Raw genomic sequence first — 18,403 nt, 5'->3', positions numbered from 1 at the left:
AAGTAAGTTGAAGAAGAAGTAATAGGGGCCAGACTATGATAGTCATGAGTTGAGATAAGCTTAGTGCTATCTCTTTGTTTCTTTGTTTTCTTTATAGAAGAAGAGTAATGAATAGTTTTTGAATAATATGAAGTGAAATTTTGTAATGAAAGAAAGATTTGATTTATATGATGTCAATAAAAAATTAAATTTATTGTGTGTTGAATTATAAGTGGAAAATTGGAAAGTCGATAATAGAATATATTTGTGAAGTATAGATGTGATTGGGAGAATTTTAATATATTGATTTTTGAGAGTTGAAAGTGTGCCACAAAAAGAAGTCTATAGAGTCTGGAATTGTGTGAAGTAGATTATTGAAAAAGATAGTTAGTTTTGGAAAATTCCATTGATTGGATTATGGAATGTTACATATTGTCTTTTAAGATAGTATAGTATTACATATCATTGTTATGAATTTTGATAAAGAGAAGAAAAAGTGAATGCAAAGATAGAATTATTCATTGTAATATTTCATTTGATAGAATGTGGAAGGCATTGTAGCTTTCTTGGATGTTTTAGTTAATCAAGAGACAGTTAATTGTGTGATCCTAACGTGAAAACTTATGCAGATAGTTCAAATTCTCTTATACATGTTTATTCCAATTATATTAGTCTAGAATAAGTAAAACAATAATTACAAGTGACAAAAAATAATATATTAATTTTGGTGCTTCTCAACACATGATAGGAAATTGAAGTTGGTTTTCAAGTTATGAAAACTTATCAAAAGGCCCTAAAGTCTATTTAGACAATGATATTGGACTTGCTATCAAAGGGAAGGATAAGATTTCTTTTCAATTTCTAAACAATATTTGTAAGGATATACATGATATATTGGATGTTTAAAGATTGGCCAAGAATTTGCTTTTTGTAAGCAAAATGATAGATGAAGGTTACAAAGTCAATTTTAATACTACTACATATTTTATGAAACAATACAATACAACTATTAAAGGTATTAGACATAATAGCTTGTATAAGCTATTGGGATCTTTTGATAAAGATAAAAAGACTTCTTTTATTATTAAAACAAAATAAACTTTGAATAAGGTTGATCTCTAGCATCAATAATATAGTCATCTTGGTATTTTGGGCTTGAAGAAACTACAAGTAGGTGATATAGTCACTCATTTGGACATAGGCAAAGACACAAAGTTAGAGTTTTGTGAGGGATGCATATAAGAAAAACAATATTGTGATACTTTTCTAACAAAAGATAGTAATTTTATAAAAAAAATCTTGAAATTGATACATTTGAATATAAATAGTCCTATAAAGACAACATTTTATAGAAAATCAAAATACTTTGTTACTCTTATTAATGATTTTTATTTTTATTTTTATTTTTTGTATATTTCATGAAACAAAAGTCTAAAGTCTTGGATAACTTTAGGATTTTTAAGGCTCTAGTTGAAAAAAAACAAACTTGGAGATACAAAAATTATATAGTAATAATGGTAAAGAATACACATCTAAAGCCTTTAAATGATTTTGTGAGCAAAATGGCATTGAAAGATAATTTTTAACGCCTTATATGTCTTAATAAAATGGAGTTGTAGAACACAAGAATTAGACATTATTTAGAAGTGCAAGGTACATGTTATAGTATAAATAACTTACAAATGCATGGTGAGTAGAAGCCTTTAATATTGCAACATATGTCTCTAATCAAGCTTTTATTATAGCTATGGAAGAAAAAACATTGGAAGTTTGATGAGGTATAAAACCTTCAGTACAATATCTTCATGTATTTGGATATAATGCATGTATGTATGTTTTAGATGAAAAAAACACAAAATTTAATCCTAAAAGAAAAAAATGTATACTTCTAAACTATATTGAGGATGCTAAGTGCTATCACTTATATGATGTTGAAAATGGCTCCATAATTAAGAGTTGTGATGTTAAGTTTATTGAGTATGAAGACTCTAAACAAACGAAAGAGACTTTAGAGGTTTCTATTGATAAACCTCAAAAAACAAGGATTAAAATTGAGCCTATGGAATCTTCATCAAATTCAAAAAGTAACACTGAAGATACAATGGAAAATTTAGACATTGGTAAAAGTCACCAACAACCAACTATTGAATCTTCATCTTTTGTTTGAGATATTCAAACACATGCTTGAGCACTTGGACAACAATGTGCTGTTTTAAACGTATCTCTAATCCCACCTTTACCTCTACCTTCACCTATAATGATATATGCAAGAACTTGACTTTTGGCACAATAGTAAGTAATTGATGAATCAACATTTGCTTGGATTCCTTCTAAGACATTCATATCTTGAGCGTGTATGGCAAATGCTTTTTACATAAGCATTGAAGAAACAAGTACTATCACTAAAGCTATGAAAAGAGATGATACTTGGAAGTAGAAAGAAGCAATGGATTTAAAATATCAAAGTCTCATTGACAACAAGACTTGGACTTTGAGATTATTATCAATAAACATAAAATCAATTGGTTGCAAATAGATTTTGAAGATCATATATAATATAAATAGTTCAATGAAGTGCTATAAAATAAGACTCATTGCAAAAGATTATGTACAAAAAGAAAGTATTGATTACAATGAGATTTTTGCTCTATTGGCAAAAATGACCTCAATTTGTACCTTTCTTATACAAGGCACAATTGAAGATTTAGAAGTTCATCAAATGGATATCAAGACAACATTCTTGAATGGAGATCTTAAAAAAGAGATATATATATATGGACCAATCAGAATGCTATATATCACAAAGTGAAGAATAATTGATGTGTAAAGTCACTAAAACTCTCTATGAACTCAAACAATCTCCTAGGATATGATATAAGAAGATAGATGAAAATTTTGCCTCACAAAGTTTGAGAAGAAGCTATATTGATTCTGACATTTAAGTATTGTAGACAACTAATGGATTTTTTTATCATTATTGTACTCTATGTGGATGATTTGATACTTATGTCTAATAATAAAAAAACTTCTCTTAAAAATAAAAAAAATCTAATTGAGAGATTTCAAATGAAGGATTTGAAAGAAATCTATTATATTTTGGATGTGTAGATTATGAGGAACTAAAAGATTCATAAAATCTATCTCAATCATGAAAAGTATGTGGAAAATATCCTTGAAAGATTCAACATGAAAGATTGTAAATCTTTGGCTATACCTTTGGATTCTAATAGTAAATTATCAAAAAACATGAATCTACAGATTCCTAAGGAAGTTGAAAGAGTAACGGGAATTATATTTCAAAATATAGTGGATATTTTAATCTATGCAATGATAGGCACTCGGGCCAATATTTCATATCCACTGGGAGTTTTTAGCCAATACATGGAAAATTTTGGCCTATAACATTGAATAGCTGTGAAATGCATTTTGCAATATCTTCAAGGCACATCAAATCATATGCTATAATACAGTGGAAGCTTTTTAAATTTTCAATTAATTGGATACTGTGATGCAGACTATACAAGAGATATTGATATACAGTGCTCAACTATTAATTATATATTTTTGTTCGTTGATGGTGCAATAAGTTGGAGTACCAAGAAACAACCAACAGTTGTATTATCTATTATTGAAGTAGAGTATATGAAAACTACTCATACTACAAATGAGGTAATTTGGTTTCAAAGGTTTTCTTAAAGATATTGGATATTCATAAGACAATCTTTTGACTATTTTTAATAATAATAATCAAAGTTATATTTTTCTTTCAAAAAATCCTACATTCTATACTCGTACTAAGCATGTTGAAATTCAAGATCACTTTATTCATGAAAAGATTGAGAGTGGTGATATCAACTTAGTTTTTTGCGAGACTCAAGACATAGTTGCAGTTTTTTTATCCAAGGGTCTAATTCATGAAAAAAATCATAAATTCAAGGAGATGATGGATATCATCAAATTGAGTTAGTCTAATATGTCATTAAATTAGAGTATTAATAGAGTATATAACTCTTATTAGATATAAAGTAGAATGGGTGATTCACACTGCTTTGTGGATTGACAAGTTATAGCTGCCATAGTCTATCAAGCTATCAACCTATCAACCTAATAAGACAAGTGTTCATATGTTGATTGGACATTATTGACTAGGCTATTTATTTTTAAATTTATACTAGAAAGTCCATGTGGTTAAATTATGGACTTATCATATATTAAGAATAGAAGTAGAGGTTTATTTTAAGTATTTGTTTTCATGAATCGTTGATAGTAAACAAGAGAGCTCTTTTATATTTTCTTCATAAAACTTCTATCTTAGCAATATAATTTTTTTTTCTCACTAAATTCAATAAAAAAACCATTAAATCCAAATGTTATTCTGAACAAGTAGATGTAATTTTCTAGTTTATATTTCAAAAGTAAGAACAATTGACAATAATTCAAGTGAAGGCACATTTGTACCACATTTACACAATAGCCTCATTTGTAAAGTGAGCACACTCTATTAACTCAATTATTTAGTTGTGCATGTATATGCAATCCCATCTATAGTCTAAGTGCTACTTTTGTAATTATATACCACTAAAACTTGACATATATACACTTAAATATAAATATAAATATAAATATATATATATATATATATATATACACAAACACAATTATATAGACAAACATAGAAACACTATAAAATATGATGTATTTGGAAAAGTTGTAAACAACAAAACTATCATTTAGGAAATGATGGTGCTTTAGAAAATTATGCTATTGTAAAAAAAGAAGTTTCAAGATCAACCACAATACATACAGTAGTAATCTCATGTTAGAACTCTTTAATTATAAGCTTAGTAAAAATACAACTTTAACATATTACAAGTCACATACAATGAGGTAGTAAGAATACTATGATAGAATGAAGTTGTTTGCTAGGATTTTGAATGGAGGAGAAGGTATAGAGTCATAAAAATTATATGGTGTCATGATGTAATACAATTAATGAATAAAAGAGAGAAGAAAAAATTATATTATTAAAGATCTTATTTTAAAATATTATAGCAAATTATCTTTAAAATATAGATAATACTTGAAAAGGTAGTAAAAAAAAAAATACTAATGCTATCTTTTTGCAAAAAATGCTCCTATTTACTTTATAGGACCATAAATAATACAAAACAAAGTAGATTGAAAAATAAAATAATAGAAGCATGTATAAGAAGAAGTCAAGAATAGATTTTAGTAAAATTGACCTTAAGAAGCCAAGAATTGATATCCAAAGAGGATCAATTGTTAATTTGGATCAAAATCAGTCCTTGAGGCACAAAATTACACACCTACAATGATTTTAGGATTCTTTGGTAGATCAAAAATGAGATTTGAGAGCAAACTTAAAGAAATATTTTTAGGCATTGGTTTTATGGTATTCAAATAAATATTGAGATTTTGAGGGATTTTTAAAATTAATGATGTTTTTTATAGGATTAGGATTTGAAAATTAAAAATATGTTTACAAATTTGAAGATTTCTTGAATTTTTTGATGTATGTATAAGTGAAATTTGAGCATTATATTGATGTGCTAGTTGTAAAAGTATATGAAATTTGTGAGGTCAATAAAATGATTAGATTGGAGTATATAAAGATTTTTGTAGATTGAAATCTCAAAAATTAGAGTTTGAATATCAGTGAAAGTTTCTAAGATCTTTGGCAATTTATAAATTGGATTGAAGTGAATTTTTTTATATAAATATTAGAATTGATTTCCAATGTTTAGATGAAATTTTTTAGCAATTTAATAGTTTAAAAAAGAAATATTAGTACTAGAAGTTTAGCATTCATATTGGAGTAGAAGGCCGTCCAACATTTAATTGGATTATCTTGCATTTCTCTCAATTGGTAAGTGCAATTGATTCTATCTTTCTTTTTTTTGTTTCTAACTAAGATATTAAAAAATATGCAAATTTTGAGTTGATATCAATGATTTGATCATTAGTTTTTGAGGTTCCATTTTCCTATAGGATTTATTAAGAGTTTATTTAAGATCTAGGATTTAGTTAGGATTAAAATTTGATTTAAAACTTGTCTAGGATTTATATAGGATTTAGGATTTTATTAGGATTTCATTAAGATTTGACCTAAGTTTTTATTAAGGTTCAATTAGAGTTTCAATCAAGATTTGACCTAGGATATGTTTAATATTTGATTAGATTTTTAATTATAGTCATACTAGAATATTTATTTTTAGTATTTTAATTTTTTTTTTAATTTTTTTTGTGGTTTCTTTTAAATTTATTTGGATAGATTAAAGTTTGATTGGATTTATTAGGAATTTCTTGAAGTTTATTTAATGTTCTATTAAACTTAGTAGAATGGTTGTTGTATTGTTATTTACCTTCCATAGCTAGGTACTTGATATATTCTCAAGCAAAAATATACATAATATAATAATAGAAAAGATGATAGAATAGAAAGTAAGATAGCAACTTACATAGAGATACTTAAGATAAAATTAACACATGTTCCAATAGCCCCTACTTAGTCAAAGGAAGGACAAATGATAGATCAAGCATTGAAGATAAATAAGGTGGAGTCAGAATTGATTGCTACTATTATTGAACTAGATAAGTATGCTAATAATAATATTATACTTCCATGCCTAAAAAAAGCTTTCTACATATTTAATTAAGGATTATACAAGATTCTTACTAAGTACTCAAGTCATTGAAGTACAATTGAATGAAAAAAATATAAAATAAGAAATAAAATAACTATAGCATTATATAATAATTGCATATTTTGTTTAAATTAAGCCTATAATCCATATCATATAAGCCTAGAATATGCAATTGAAAGCTAAAGTGAAAGAAGATCTCTACTTAGGACATGACTTGACTTTTAGATTTTTTTAAGTGGTATGTAAAGACAAAATCACTTCTAAAAAAATCTTAATAGAAACTTTGTATATTTCACAATGAGGGACTTGTATACTTTAATCCTAGATGACAAAATTTAATTCAAGTCATTTAATCAGTATAAAAATGTTGACTTTGATAACTTTGAAATCTATTCCCGATGAATTTTTGAATAGCACAAGAGACTTAGTCTATTGTCTTGGATATATCCTAAAGCAAGATGGTAATAATAAAAATAATCTTAATAAAAAAAATTGTGTTGCTTTTATCAATGGCAGCCTTTACGTATTGATGATTGATGACTTTAATCTAGTAACAAGTAATATTACATATTTTTAAGTTGATTACAATAACCTCTTAATTAAGTGTAGATATTGTATGTTGACAAAGCACTTCATAAGAGATTGTCCATTCCTACTTAGTAAACAAAGACCAAGTCCTATAAAAACGAGTATACAAGACCTTCAATTAGCATTAAACTCCTTCTTTAGCAACAACCAAAGAGCTCAAAATGTAGAGAATTGCATTGGCTTGATAGAACCAAAAATCCTTCCAAAAGTCCTTCCACCATAAAGGATTGAAAGATAATCCATCAAAACATTATCAATTAATTTAGTAATAAATTTTAATCAATCTCAAAAAAATAATAGCACCAATTAATCAAAAAATAAATACGATCCAAGGGATATGGTAAATACAAAAGACTTGTAGATAAGAAGCTTGGAGTACATGTTTTAGTAAAGAAGAACTGTAGAAATAAGAACCTTCACCAAACACTTCAAAGTTTTTGGATATAAATAAGCTTAATATAATAAAGAAAAATTGATATGATAGATTACATGAAAAATCTAGTCATCCAAATAAACTACAAATGATCTAGCAAGATGAAGACAATACAATGAATTTAAGTTCCAATCATGCATCCATAGAATTTAAAAAGAGAAATAAGACCACTATTGCCTCTACACATAACAACATGGTGTTGTGATGTAACACAATTAATAGGTAAAAAAAGGTGAAGAAACTATTATATTATAGAAGATCTTACTTCAAATATTATAGCAAATTATATTAGAAAATAGATAATAGTTCAGAAAAACTAAAACTAAAGGTATCAATACTTCATTTTTACAAAGTAAGCTTCTATTTACTTTGTAAGGCCATAAATAAGATAAAATAAGGTAGATCAGAAAAATAAAGGATATGAACATATATAAGATGAAGTTAAGAGTTGAATTTAGAAAAAATTAATTCAAAGGGATAAAATTTGTTATCCAAAGAAGATTGGTTATCAACCTAGATAACAATCAAATCCCAAGGCACAAAACTAAGCATCTATGGCAATTTAGGGTTTTTTTTGCAAATTGAAGAATGGAATTTGAGAGAAAATCTAATAGGATTTCTTTGGATGTTGATTTTTAGTGATATGAGTATATAATGACTTTGTAAGAGCTTTGGAAATTTACAATTATTTTGGGTGATTCTAAAATTTATAAAATAAAAAGGTTATTATGTTTTGGAGAATTTTCTAAGTTTGATAGTAGATCTATGGTTAAAATTTTGAAAACTTATATGAAAAATTATTTGAAGTATGTGTTGTAAGTTTGAGCTTAATCAAATAGTTGAATTGAAGATTATTAAATTTCAAGTAGGTTGAGGTCTCAGAAATTAAACTTTTTGAGGCAGTTAGGATTTCTAAGATCTTTAGCAATCTATTAGTTGAATTGGAGTGAATTTTATATTTCAAGGTAATAGACTTGATTTACTACATGTACATGAAATTTGAAAATAATTGAATAATTTGAAAAGAAAATATTGGCACTAGAAGTTCAACATTCAGATTGCAGTAGTAATAGGTTGGCCAATACTTGAGCAGATTTTAGGATTTTACTTCTATTTGGTAAGTGTGATTAACTTCAAATTTTGTGTGTTTTTTGTTAATTTAGTTTTTGAAAAGTATTCAAAACTTTAAGCAAGATCAACATTTTAATCAATAAATATTGAGGTTCTAAATTACACTAGGATTACATTGAATTGGTTAGGTTTTGGTTAAGATTTGATTTAGGATTAGAATTGGTTTAGGGTTTAGATTTTGATTAAGGTTTGATTAAGTTTTAAAGTTGGATTAGGATTTAAGATTTGGATTAATATTTTTTTAGGATTTTTTTAAGATTTAGGATTTAGGATTTGCTTAAGATTTAGGATTTGGCCTAAGATTTGATTGAAGTCCATTAGGATTTCAACTAAGATTAAATTAGGACTTGATTGAGATTTATTTAAGATATATTTGTGATTATTTTAATATTTTTTAAAGTTTTATTGTGGATTTCTTTTGAACTCCTTTAAGATATCTTACTATTTTTTTTCTAATTTCTATAAGATTTCTTTTGAATTTGATTAAAGCTTGCTTAATATTATTAAGGTTTAATTAGATTTTATTTAATATTCTATTATATTTAGGATTTTTTTGTTGTAATTTCTATTCTAACTTCCAAAGCCAGGTACTTGGTGCATTCTCAAGTAAGACTTCATATAATACAACAACAGATAGATTGACTCAATCAAATGGAAATAATTCTACAAATAGAGGTTCTCAAATTGTAGATTTAATACTTAGCAAGGCAATTAGTGAGCCAACTCTAAATTCTTTGATAAATCTAGTATAAATAAAATCAATCATTAATGAAGGAATATTGAAAGAAGTGGGAGGAAATAACACAAATCAAAATCTGCTAATAGAAATGTCTAGTACCTACTCACATACCATAATTAATCACTAATTGGCTTAATTGGATATATACTTAAATAAAAAGAGATCGTCTTGATCAACTTTTTGATGCATCAATAAAAAAGAATTGTTAGAGCAATTAAAATGTCCTACCTGACTCACCAAACTATAATAGAAATATGATTGGAAGACATTCTCAAATATTCGAAAACATCTATGAAGATAATTCAAAAATTATTGAAAATAAATCAAGAGTTAATGACTTACTTGTCACTTCTATTTACAAAGTGGCTCCATGGTGAAGGAATAATGACAAAATTAGTACTACTTTTAGTAAAGATATGATATTGAATTCTAAGCAACAATAGTACCTCTTGATTGTGATAAATTATACCTTCTCCTCTTCTCATCCCTACTAATGAAATTAGCCATCTTCACGTAAAAAATTCAAGGTCTAAACGACTTGGTAAAAATCATGGTAGTACAAAAACATTTCTATCAAAAAAAGCACAAAGTAAACATTTTATATATTCAGAATTACAAACTATGTAGTTTAGTATTGTTATTTGTAAAGAATTAAATCTAACTAGGTCCCAATTTCTATAGGTAGGATGTAGATATAGCATATAATCAAAATACCAATTAATTAAATGTGAAAGGTAATGAAATTAAAATATAGATTTTTTTTGTAAATTACACATATAATAGGTTCTTTTGAATAATCCAAATTTAAAAAATTATAATAGCTATGATTAGAAAAAATATCAAGTTAGGAGATTGTAGTGGTGAACATCTAAGCACCATACTTTTTCCATAAACAATGCATATTTTAGAGTGAATTGGTGGACTCTTTATCTAATGATTGCAAATAGATCATGATTAGAGGTTAGAATTTTGTACAATATTAGTGTAACAAAATCAATTCCAATAGATTAGTAATCTTGGGACATATTTAATATGAAAAGAGAATATTTAATAACTTAAAAAACTTTCTCCAAGTTAAGAAGAGATTTTCAACATTGTATATATTGCACTTGAGTTGGGACAATAAGAAGCAGGGTACAAGTAAAGCAATGGCATATTTGGACCAAATTTAAACCATTTAGTCACAGAAGAAGATGACAAATTGATCAAAGTATGAAATATTGGAAGATAGTGCATATTCCAATGACCTTATAATATAGAAGGTAGTTCACTTGTAAGAGGAATCATGACAAAAATCAATCTATGTCATGAATGCCTAGTATCTTTTCTATAAGAGGTGTAAATCAATGTGTAGAGGAAATAGAAATTATACTCTATTCCTTTTTTTTTTAAAAGATTGCATTGATGTATTAAGTATTACAAAATCTATTATATAAGCATGGCAACAAAGAGGCAATGGATTAAGAACAACTTATATAAGGAATTAGGTGAGTTATTTGCTCAGTTTCAATAACATTTTGAAGAAACAACCTCGTAGACACAACTTACATATAACATTGAATAGATATAGATCCATAAGAAAAAAAAATACAAATGACTAGTTTCTTTGTATTTGGTTGAAGTGGTAGAAAGAAAGCAACCATTCTACCAAAAATTTCTTTTAGACCCACTAAGAATGCACATCTCTAAATTATTGGGCACATAGAATCAAGGTCATAGTAATCCCAAAGTATTAGTATACCTATACTAAAATATTTATGCAAAATTATATACAATACAATCAATTGATTAATTCACATAAGAAGCTAATTACTAAGTTGTGTTCGACATGATTGAGAAGCCTGATCCATCAACAAAAGCAAGTTTACAAAATACACTTTCATTGGGAGAATTTACAAATGCTATGTAGGTGATGTACATAGATAAATCTCTAGGCCTAAATGGTGTCATTTTTGAATTCTATCAACTTTTTTGAGATATAATTATATTTTGGACAAAAATATTTAATTATAATAAAAAAAAGCATCATCTATGGTTGATTTTTTTTAAGTATGATATATGAATTAATAACATTATTACATAAGAAGGGACCTTGGAATGACTTATATAATTAAAGGCCAATTACTCTCTTTAATTTTAGTTACAAGATTTATGCAAAAGATCTATAAATCTACCTTCAACCAATTCTTATGAATATTATCAGCATAGATCAATTGGCTTTTTTTTATCCATAGATATATTTTAGATAAATTATTATTCAAGCATGAGACTATGGAATCAACAAAGAAGTCGAATTAAATACTCATCTTTTTGAAATTAGATTTTTCTAAAGAATATGATATAGTTAAGTGGAAATTTTTGTTTACTTTGATAGAAAAATGAGCTTTTCCTTCAAATTTATTTAAATGGTTTGACAATTAATTATAAATGCAAAAGCTAGTATAAAGATAAATGGCTCTAAGACTAAATTCTTTTCAATCAAAAGAAAGATTAGGCAAGGCCATCTTTTAGCTTCTTATCTTTTCCTCATTATAATAGAAGGCTTTAATACAATGATTATGAAAAGAAGCTACTCTTGCATCTATCAAAGATATTCAAAAATTGGCCCTGTCACACAGTTAAAAGTGCAAGAATGGGCTGGCCTGTTCCACTCTGAATAGGCCCATCATCTTATGGTAGTGTGGCAATTGTGTCGTGAGTTCCAGGCAAATATGAGAGACAGAATTCTGGATTCCATTGATGGTTAAATTATACACTGTGACTAGCCAAATTTCAAGATGAGACAGAGAACTCCAGTTTCAAGGAATGAGGCGAGAAGATCAAGACTTAACCCTCGCTTGTGGGATTTTCTAAAGAGTAAGAATCTTGCCTACGAAAAAATAGCCCCATGAAAAGATTTGCATGTTGTGTTACGGGAGGGTCGACTCATTAAGATGGAATCCTGAGCGATTCCAATGGCAAGGAGGAGTTCCATTTATACACTACCCAGCTAAACTGGGCAGATCGCTGCTGCGGAAACATCATGAAACACAGGATGTGCCGAGAAAAGAATGGGATGGAATTCTTCCTCTCAATTTCAAAATGAAATGGGCGAATGTACGGGATAAGGAACGGGTAAGGAAGGAAACGAGCTTGTTGTCGTTAACCTGGCATAGGGCCGTGGCTGTTAACTTGTGGAAAAGCCGGGTGGGTAACAATGTAGACCAATGTTGCCCCACATGGGAGTAAGCTTCAGCGATCAAAGCATGGAAGTGGGGCATCCATATTCTACAACTTCTCTCACCGAGGACTGCGACAAGGGCGAGGCAGCGGGTGGAGTATGGACACCGTAGGTCCTCTGATGACGATCGCGCAAGTTAGTTAAGACAAGGGCGAAATCCAAGAAATACTCAACAACAGAATCCAAGTCTTGGGAATTTTTCACCCTCTTGGAAACATTGTGTTTTCGCGTATAGGATTCCACAAAGGTTCAGAAGGCCAAATAGAGTGTGGTTACTATTGCGCGGTGTCATTACATGAGTGATGGATCAATAGAAATGACACCGCATTTAATGGCATCCACTGGCCGAGTGTGAAGCTATGCCAAAAGATATGGTTTCACCTAGTAGATTATGGAAGAAATGCATGGTCCAAAACCTAACAGCAAATTAAAAGTAATCCAACACATGCGGAGGAGCTCATTTAGAGGTTCTATCAAAAATGGTGCGCGGAGAACATAATGGCATCATGGCAGCATTCTAAACCAGTCTGGAAACTGGTAGGTCCTAGTAGTAGATTTTGTATTTAAGAAGGTACTAACTTACCTCTCTGGCTGGAGGTTGTACACTATCTCTGCAGTAAAGTTAAACCTTTATTTGCGTCAAAATGAAAAAAAGCAAAAAAAGAAAAAGTGATGTGTTAGATCCATTTTTCGCAGATGGTGATGGCAGAGAATGAGCCAAGAATAAGAAGACAAGACAATGCGAGGCAGAGCAGGATTCGAACCCGGAAGAGCTCAGGTCCAGCAGATCAAGCAGGCGCCATATCGAAGGTGAAGGAGAAGGCAAAGGCAAAAGCAGAAGCGAAGGCGGGTGAATGAAGGAACAGAATGCAGGAGGGCCATTACTGCTGCAGGATCACACCGAGAGCCACCACACCCTCGAGACAAGGCAATCGTGGTGATGGCCACTCGCAGATAGCAGGCACCGCAAGTCAATCGCGATTGTGGAGGGGGAGCGAGAATGCAAGAGGAGGCAAACGATTACGGTGGGTGAAGAGCAGGCAGGCAGGCTGTTGACTTGGCCACTCACCCGCCGGATCGATCCGGTGTTGGAATCCGCTGTCGCGTCGTCTGTCTTGTCTGCGAAATACGACTGGCTAGGGGCCAGGGCTGTTGTTACTCGCCAGCCTGACGCGATCAGCAGTGTCATGGAGTCTGTGTAATAAAACCTCAGGAGAATGAAAGCTTACCGTCTCTCCTGTTCCCTGAGCTCCATTATGAGTAGACCTGGCTATTGACCCATACTGGGTGATTGATGTTTTGACCTGGTTGGGGTTGTACGTGGTACCACGCCTGGCAGTGGCAGTGATGTAGGGTGGGGAATGCTCCTCACACCCTTGACAGGCCTTAAGTTGGGGTTAAAGTCAAGCAGGGCTGCTCATCAGTGGAGTGATCACTTGATTGCAGGAAACCAATCACGCCTAGCTCACTATTCACCCCGACCTAATGCGCTGCGTTGGTCTTGATATCGGCATTAATCGGATGCTGCACGAAATGGCTACAAACAGGGGGCAAGGGAAGTTAGCAACTCCGCCAGCGTCATGATACGTCCCCACATGCTCGTGACACCCTCCGGCATGCCACCACCAGCAAGCGATCAATACCCCACTGTAAAGACAGTGTACCCCCCTATGGCAGCAGTAATGAGATCGACAAGTAGGTGGCAGCGTAAAAATCATGTGAGGAGTGCTCAACAGTGGGGATGAGCATTGAACTTATTAGGAATTGCCAGGCTGCCTGCATCGTAGCCATGGACATTGGTTCGACAATCATCAATGGCAGTTGTCTCCCAACCATAACTCATGCCCTGCAGCAATCTTATGATGGGTTGTGAGTGACTTCAAGGTAATTCACTCACTCCACTGAGGGTCAACCTGCGCTCGGCATTGGCATGATAATGTGATGTCAAATCATGTGCAGACAATTCCACTGGCCTGGTTTTACAGTGTTTTTCAACGTGAAAGGTGACAACTTGATTAGGTTTGACCTGCTTTGTAGAAGTACAGGCGGCACTCATTTGCTTTCGTATGCTTAAGAGTACAATCCATTTTGGCCGGTGTACGCTGGATAATTGAACTGGGACTCATCTCACTGTAGGAGATCGTAGATGTATGTTTCGATGTAAACTTCGGGCCGCTACGCTCCGCAATCCATCACGACTTTTCACCTTGGCTGCAGACTGAGCAGTCAGATTAGAAGAAAGTGACGAAATCATCCATCGGCTGCAGGCTACTGCATCACAGCAGAGCCCGCACAGCGACACAGCATCTGTTGAGCGGGTGGAATACCCTCAAATGCCTCGAGGGGCTTGCACGTCAAGGAAACAGTCTGGTTGAATTTCCCTGACAGACGTTGAAAAACCACATCCTCAGTTCAATAATTTGCATCCATGTCCCGTCTTCATGAGCCCCGAACAGCTGCGCCATCAGGGTTGCACAGACGATGAGGCATTCAACCACGAAGAAGTAACCTAACTGGAGCAAGCTCACGTGAGAGTTCGAATGCTTCCACAGGTGCAGCAATTCAACAGTGAGCGTGGCTTGGGAGGTGAATTTAATGGCAGCTGAAATCGAATAATCAACTCTCTCACATTATCAACGCAGGGCATTTAAAAGGTTAAGTGTTTGGAGCCGTGCAATCTCGGCTTGAGTCAACACGATCGCTCAGGTGATGGCATCGTGTGAGCTGGTATCGCTCAGACGGTATCGTTTGCACTCGCAGTCCACCCTCTGAATAGATTATCCAAACTCTTGGATGGTTTGATAGGAGATTAATTCCCGCAATCCTGGAAGGGGGGGTGGGTCCGGACATTGAGACGCAGCTTCAGATCCGTCTGGCGAAGGACGAAGAATGAAGCAACCTCCTGTCGGCGATGAAACAAGTTGCTCGGAGCAGGCAACTATTGAAACTGTCGCAGAGATGGGTGACACGAAGGTCTAAGCGACTTAGCGTCAATCAAAGCCTGGAAAATTGCATGGCTAAAGAGATGGCGGCCAGTTATAGTCAGACCTATGTTTATGAAAACTTCAAGCAGTGGAATTAACGACCTGAAGTGTATTTGTGAATGGGACATGGCAAATTTTTGTCTCATGAATGCAAAAACCCCAACATCGATCCTGCCGGTTAATGAAAAGAAAAGAAAAAAAACGAATCCAGTTCTGGAAGGAGTCAGAAAGGCCGTTTCTTTTTTCCATTTTTTAATTTTTCCATCAATTTAATGTTCTACAGCTATACAATCTGGTGAAGGTCGCGGTAATCACAGCGCCCTAAAAGAATAACAGTAACGTGGCGCTCCAAGATGTGCAATCACTTGGTCTTCGAACAAATGAACTGGAGCTACATTTGTCTCCTGGAACCTGAAAAAAGGTGGCACTAAAAATTTACACTAGATCGGTCTTAAATCGCAGCTGACCCAAGTCTCGCTTGTTGATGATGCGAGCTTCGTCGGCGGGTCTGCAAGTGTAGCTACCCCAGTTCTCGTTGAGGAGCCTCAAGCTGTCCCGGGCTTTGTGCTTCGCGCGCTGGCTGCACTCGCCAGGCAGTAACATGAGCAGATTGGCGAATGCTCCTGCTTGCAACGCCGTATTTGTAACACTTCGGTTGGAGGCGTAGGAAAGAACGACCCACAAGGTCGACACAGCGCATTCCGTAACGCGTTGCGAGACGCCCAACATTGATTTGACTATCATGGGGATGGCCAGGGCGTGGTTGGAGATCGCCTCCCGACCTTCGGCGCAGTTAGCGAGAATCTCCATAACCGCGAATGCCAGCTCCTTGGTTCTCTTCTCGGTGTTCGGCAAAAGCTCCACCACAACGCTTATAGCTCGACACTCAATGGCCATGACACGGTTACTTCGGGGAAGGCAGACACACAACAAGCACCGCAAACCTGCCTGGACTGCTCTTGGACACAAATCATCCTTGAGGAGGTTTACAAGCCCTTTCATGGCTCCAGGGAGGCTAGCCACGGCAGTTTTCACATGAGGATCCTCCTCACACAAAGTATGAATAACGTCGGCCGCGTTTAACTTCGCGTCCAGACTTCCGGACGTGAGGAGAAATACCAAACACTCGAGTGACTCTGGAGCAACCAGAGCCCTCCTGTCGCCATCGTCAAGCTGAAGCAGCGCGATTGTGGCCAATGCCTCTTCACAAGCTACCTCCCGACCCCTGTTGCAACCCGCAGAGTAGCGCATGCCCACCCATAGTTGGGCCAAAGCCTTAGCGAGAATGGGGACCGCCCCCACTTTCTCAATGCACCTCCTGTTGCGCTCACACTCTTTCGCTAAACTCCACAGATTCTTCAAGGAATCACACCCCACCTCCTCACATTGACCGATGCCTTCGAGCAACTGCTTCACGTCGCCTGGCTCCGCCGGCGCTTTCGGAGTTGGGATTCGCTCCACGCCGTAAGCCTTATTGGCAACACACCAGTTCTGAATGAGACGTCGAAGAGTATGATTTGGAATGAGCTCCTGGCTCTCGAGAATCTGATTAGTCGCAGGGCACGTGTTGTGCCCGAGTCCCAGCCACCGCTCTATGCTGGCGCGGTCGAACGTCATTCCTGTGCATAACGTCACGGGATCCCGCATCAGCTCCAGCGATATGGGGCACAGAAAAAACGCCGGGACGATCACCTGGTGCGGAAGCTGCAGCTTCAGTTGCGTCCTCTCCTGCACCTGCAGGCTAGAGCCAAGCGCCATATCTAATCCCATGTACTTCTAATTCCTACACACTTCCTCTTTCACACACTCTTCCTCTTTCACAGCATCTAAGCTCCAATTCCCCTCCTTTATATCAGTCGTCCCTCGCCGCTCTTGCAACCAATCCTGACGCTTCCAGCAACACCGAGCACCCAACCATGTTCTTTCCGGTCCATACCCAGACCAATTCTCCCTTGTCTAGAGCTGCAGCACTCGACCGCCTCAATCTCATCCACACCAGCTTCACAATGTCGAAACTCTACAGCGATTGCGACATGATTCACAACAGTGCTTCCTGCGTGTCAAGAAATCTAGGCTTCCGTTGTGTTGAATAAATACGCGCCTACCGAGAGGGTCAGGAATAGTCCGCGAGGTGGAGAAGATGAAGGCTGAAGGAGGAGATGAGTCAGTGAATGGCAGAGTAACGAAATCATATACTCTCTCTGTTATTGACAGGCACCCAGCTGAGTCAACTCATACTGTATAAACTTAATGCCCACCATTCCACGTATTTCGCTTGCCGTGGTGGATGATCTGGACTCCACACATGCGTCTCGGCAGAGGCGCGCACATTTATTTATGTATATATGTATATATATATATATATATGAACATGTATTCTTATTTTTCGGCGAACCGAGTGATTGGCTTCCATTTTCAAACGTTGAAGGAGGAAAATTGTGCAAGACGATTGGGTTATTGGCATACCCAGTTGTCATTTTCGGTGAGATATCAAAGGTGCATAATTTATATATTAATAAATCACTTGACAAGTTCGGCTTTCAATTTCTCGCGAAATTCATGTAATTCTATCTTTTGAAACACTGAGTCATGTACGATACTCAATCCAATAGTTTTAAAGCCAACCCGCAATGGGTTATGGACTTTTGTTAGGAAAAAACTTTC

General features: G+C 34.0%; 1 protein-coding gene across 1 annotated transcript; it reads right to left on the bottom strand.

The window, feature by feature from the left end:
• Positions 1-15,851: 15,851 nt before the first annotated feature.
• LOC112287460 (U-box domain-containing protein 25) lies at positions 15,852-17,924 on the bottom strand. Its single transcript, XM_024530464.3, has one exon. The coding sequence runs from the start codon at positions 17,507-17,509 to the stop codon at positions 16,175-16,177; it is 1,335 nt and encodes a 444-aa protein (XP_024386232.1). The 5' UTR covers positions 17,510-17,924; the 3' UTR covers positions 15,852-16,174.
• Between the last annotated feature and the right edge of the window lie 479 nt (positions 17,925-18,403).

Source organism: Physcomitrium patens, chromosome 10, assembly GCF_059467195.1.
Source record: "Physcomitrium patens ecotype Gransden chromosome 10, ASM5946719v1, whole genome shotgun sequence".
Classification (NCBI taxonomy): Eukaryota; Viridiplantae; Streptophyta; class Bryopsida; order Funariales; family Funariaceae; genus Physcomitrium; species Physcomitrium patens.
Note: the sequence above shows the minus strand (reverse complement) of the source record. Positions and strands in the feature narration are given on the sequence as shown.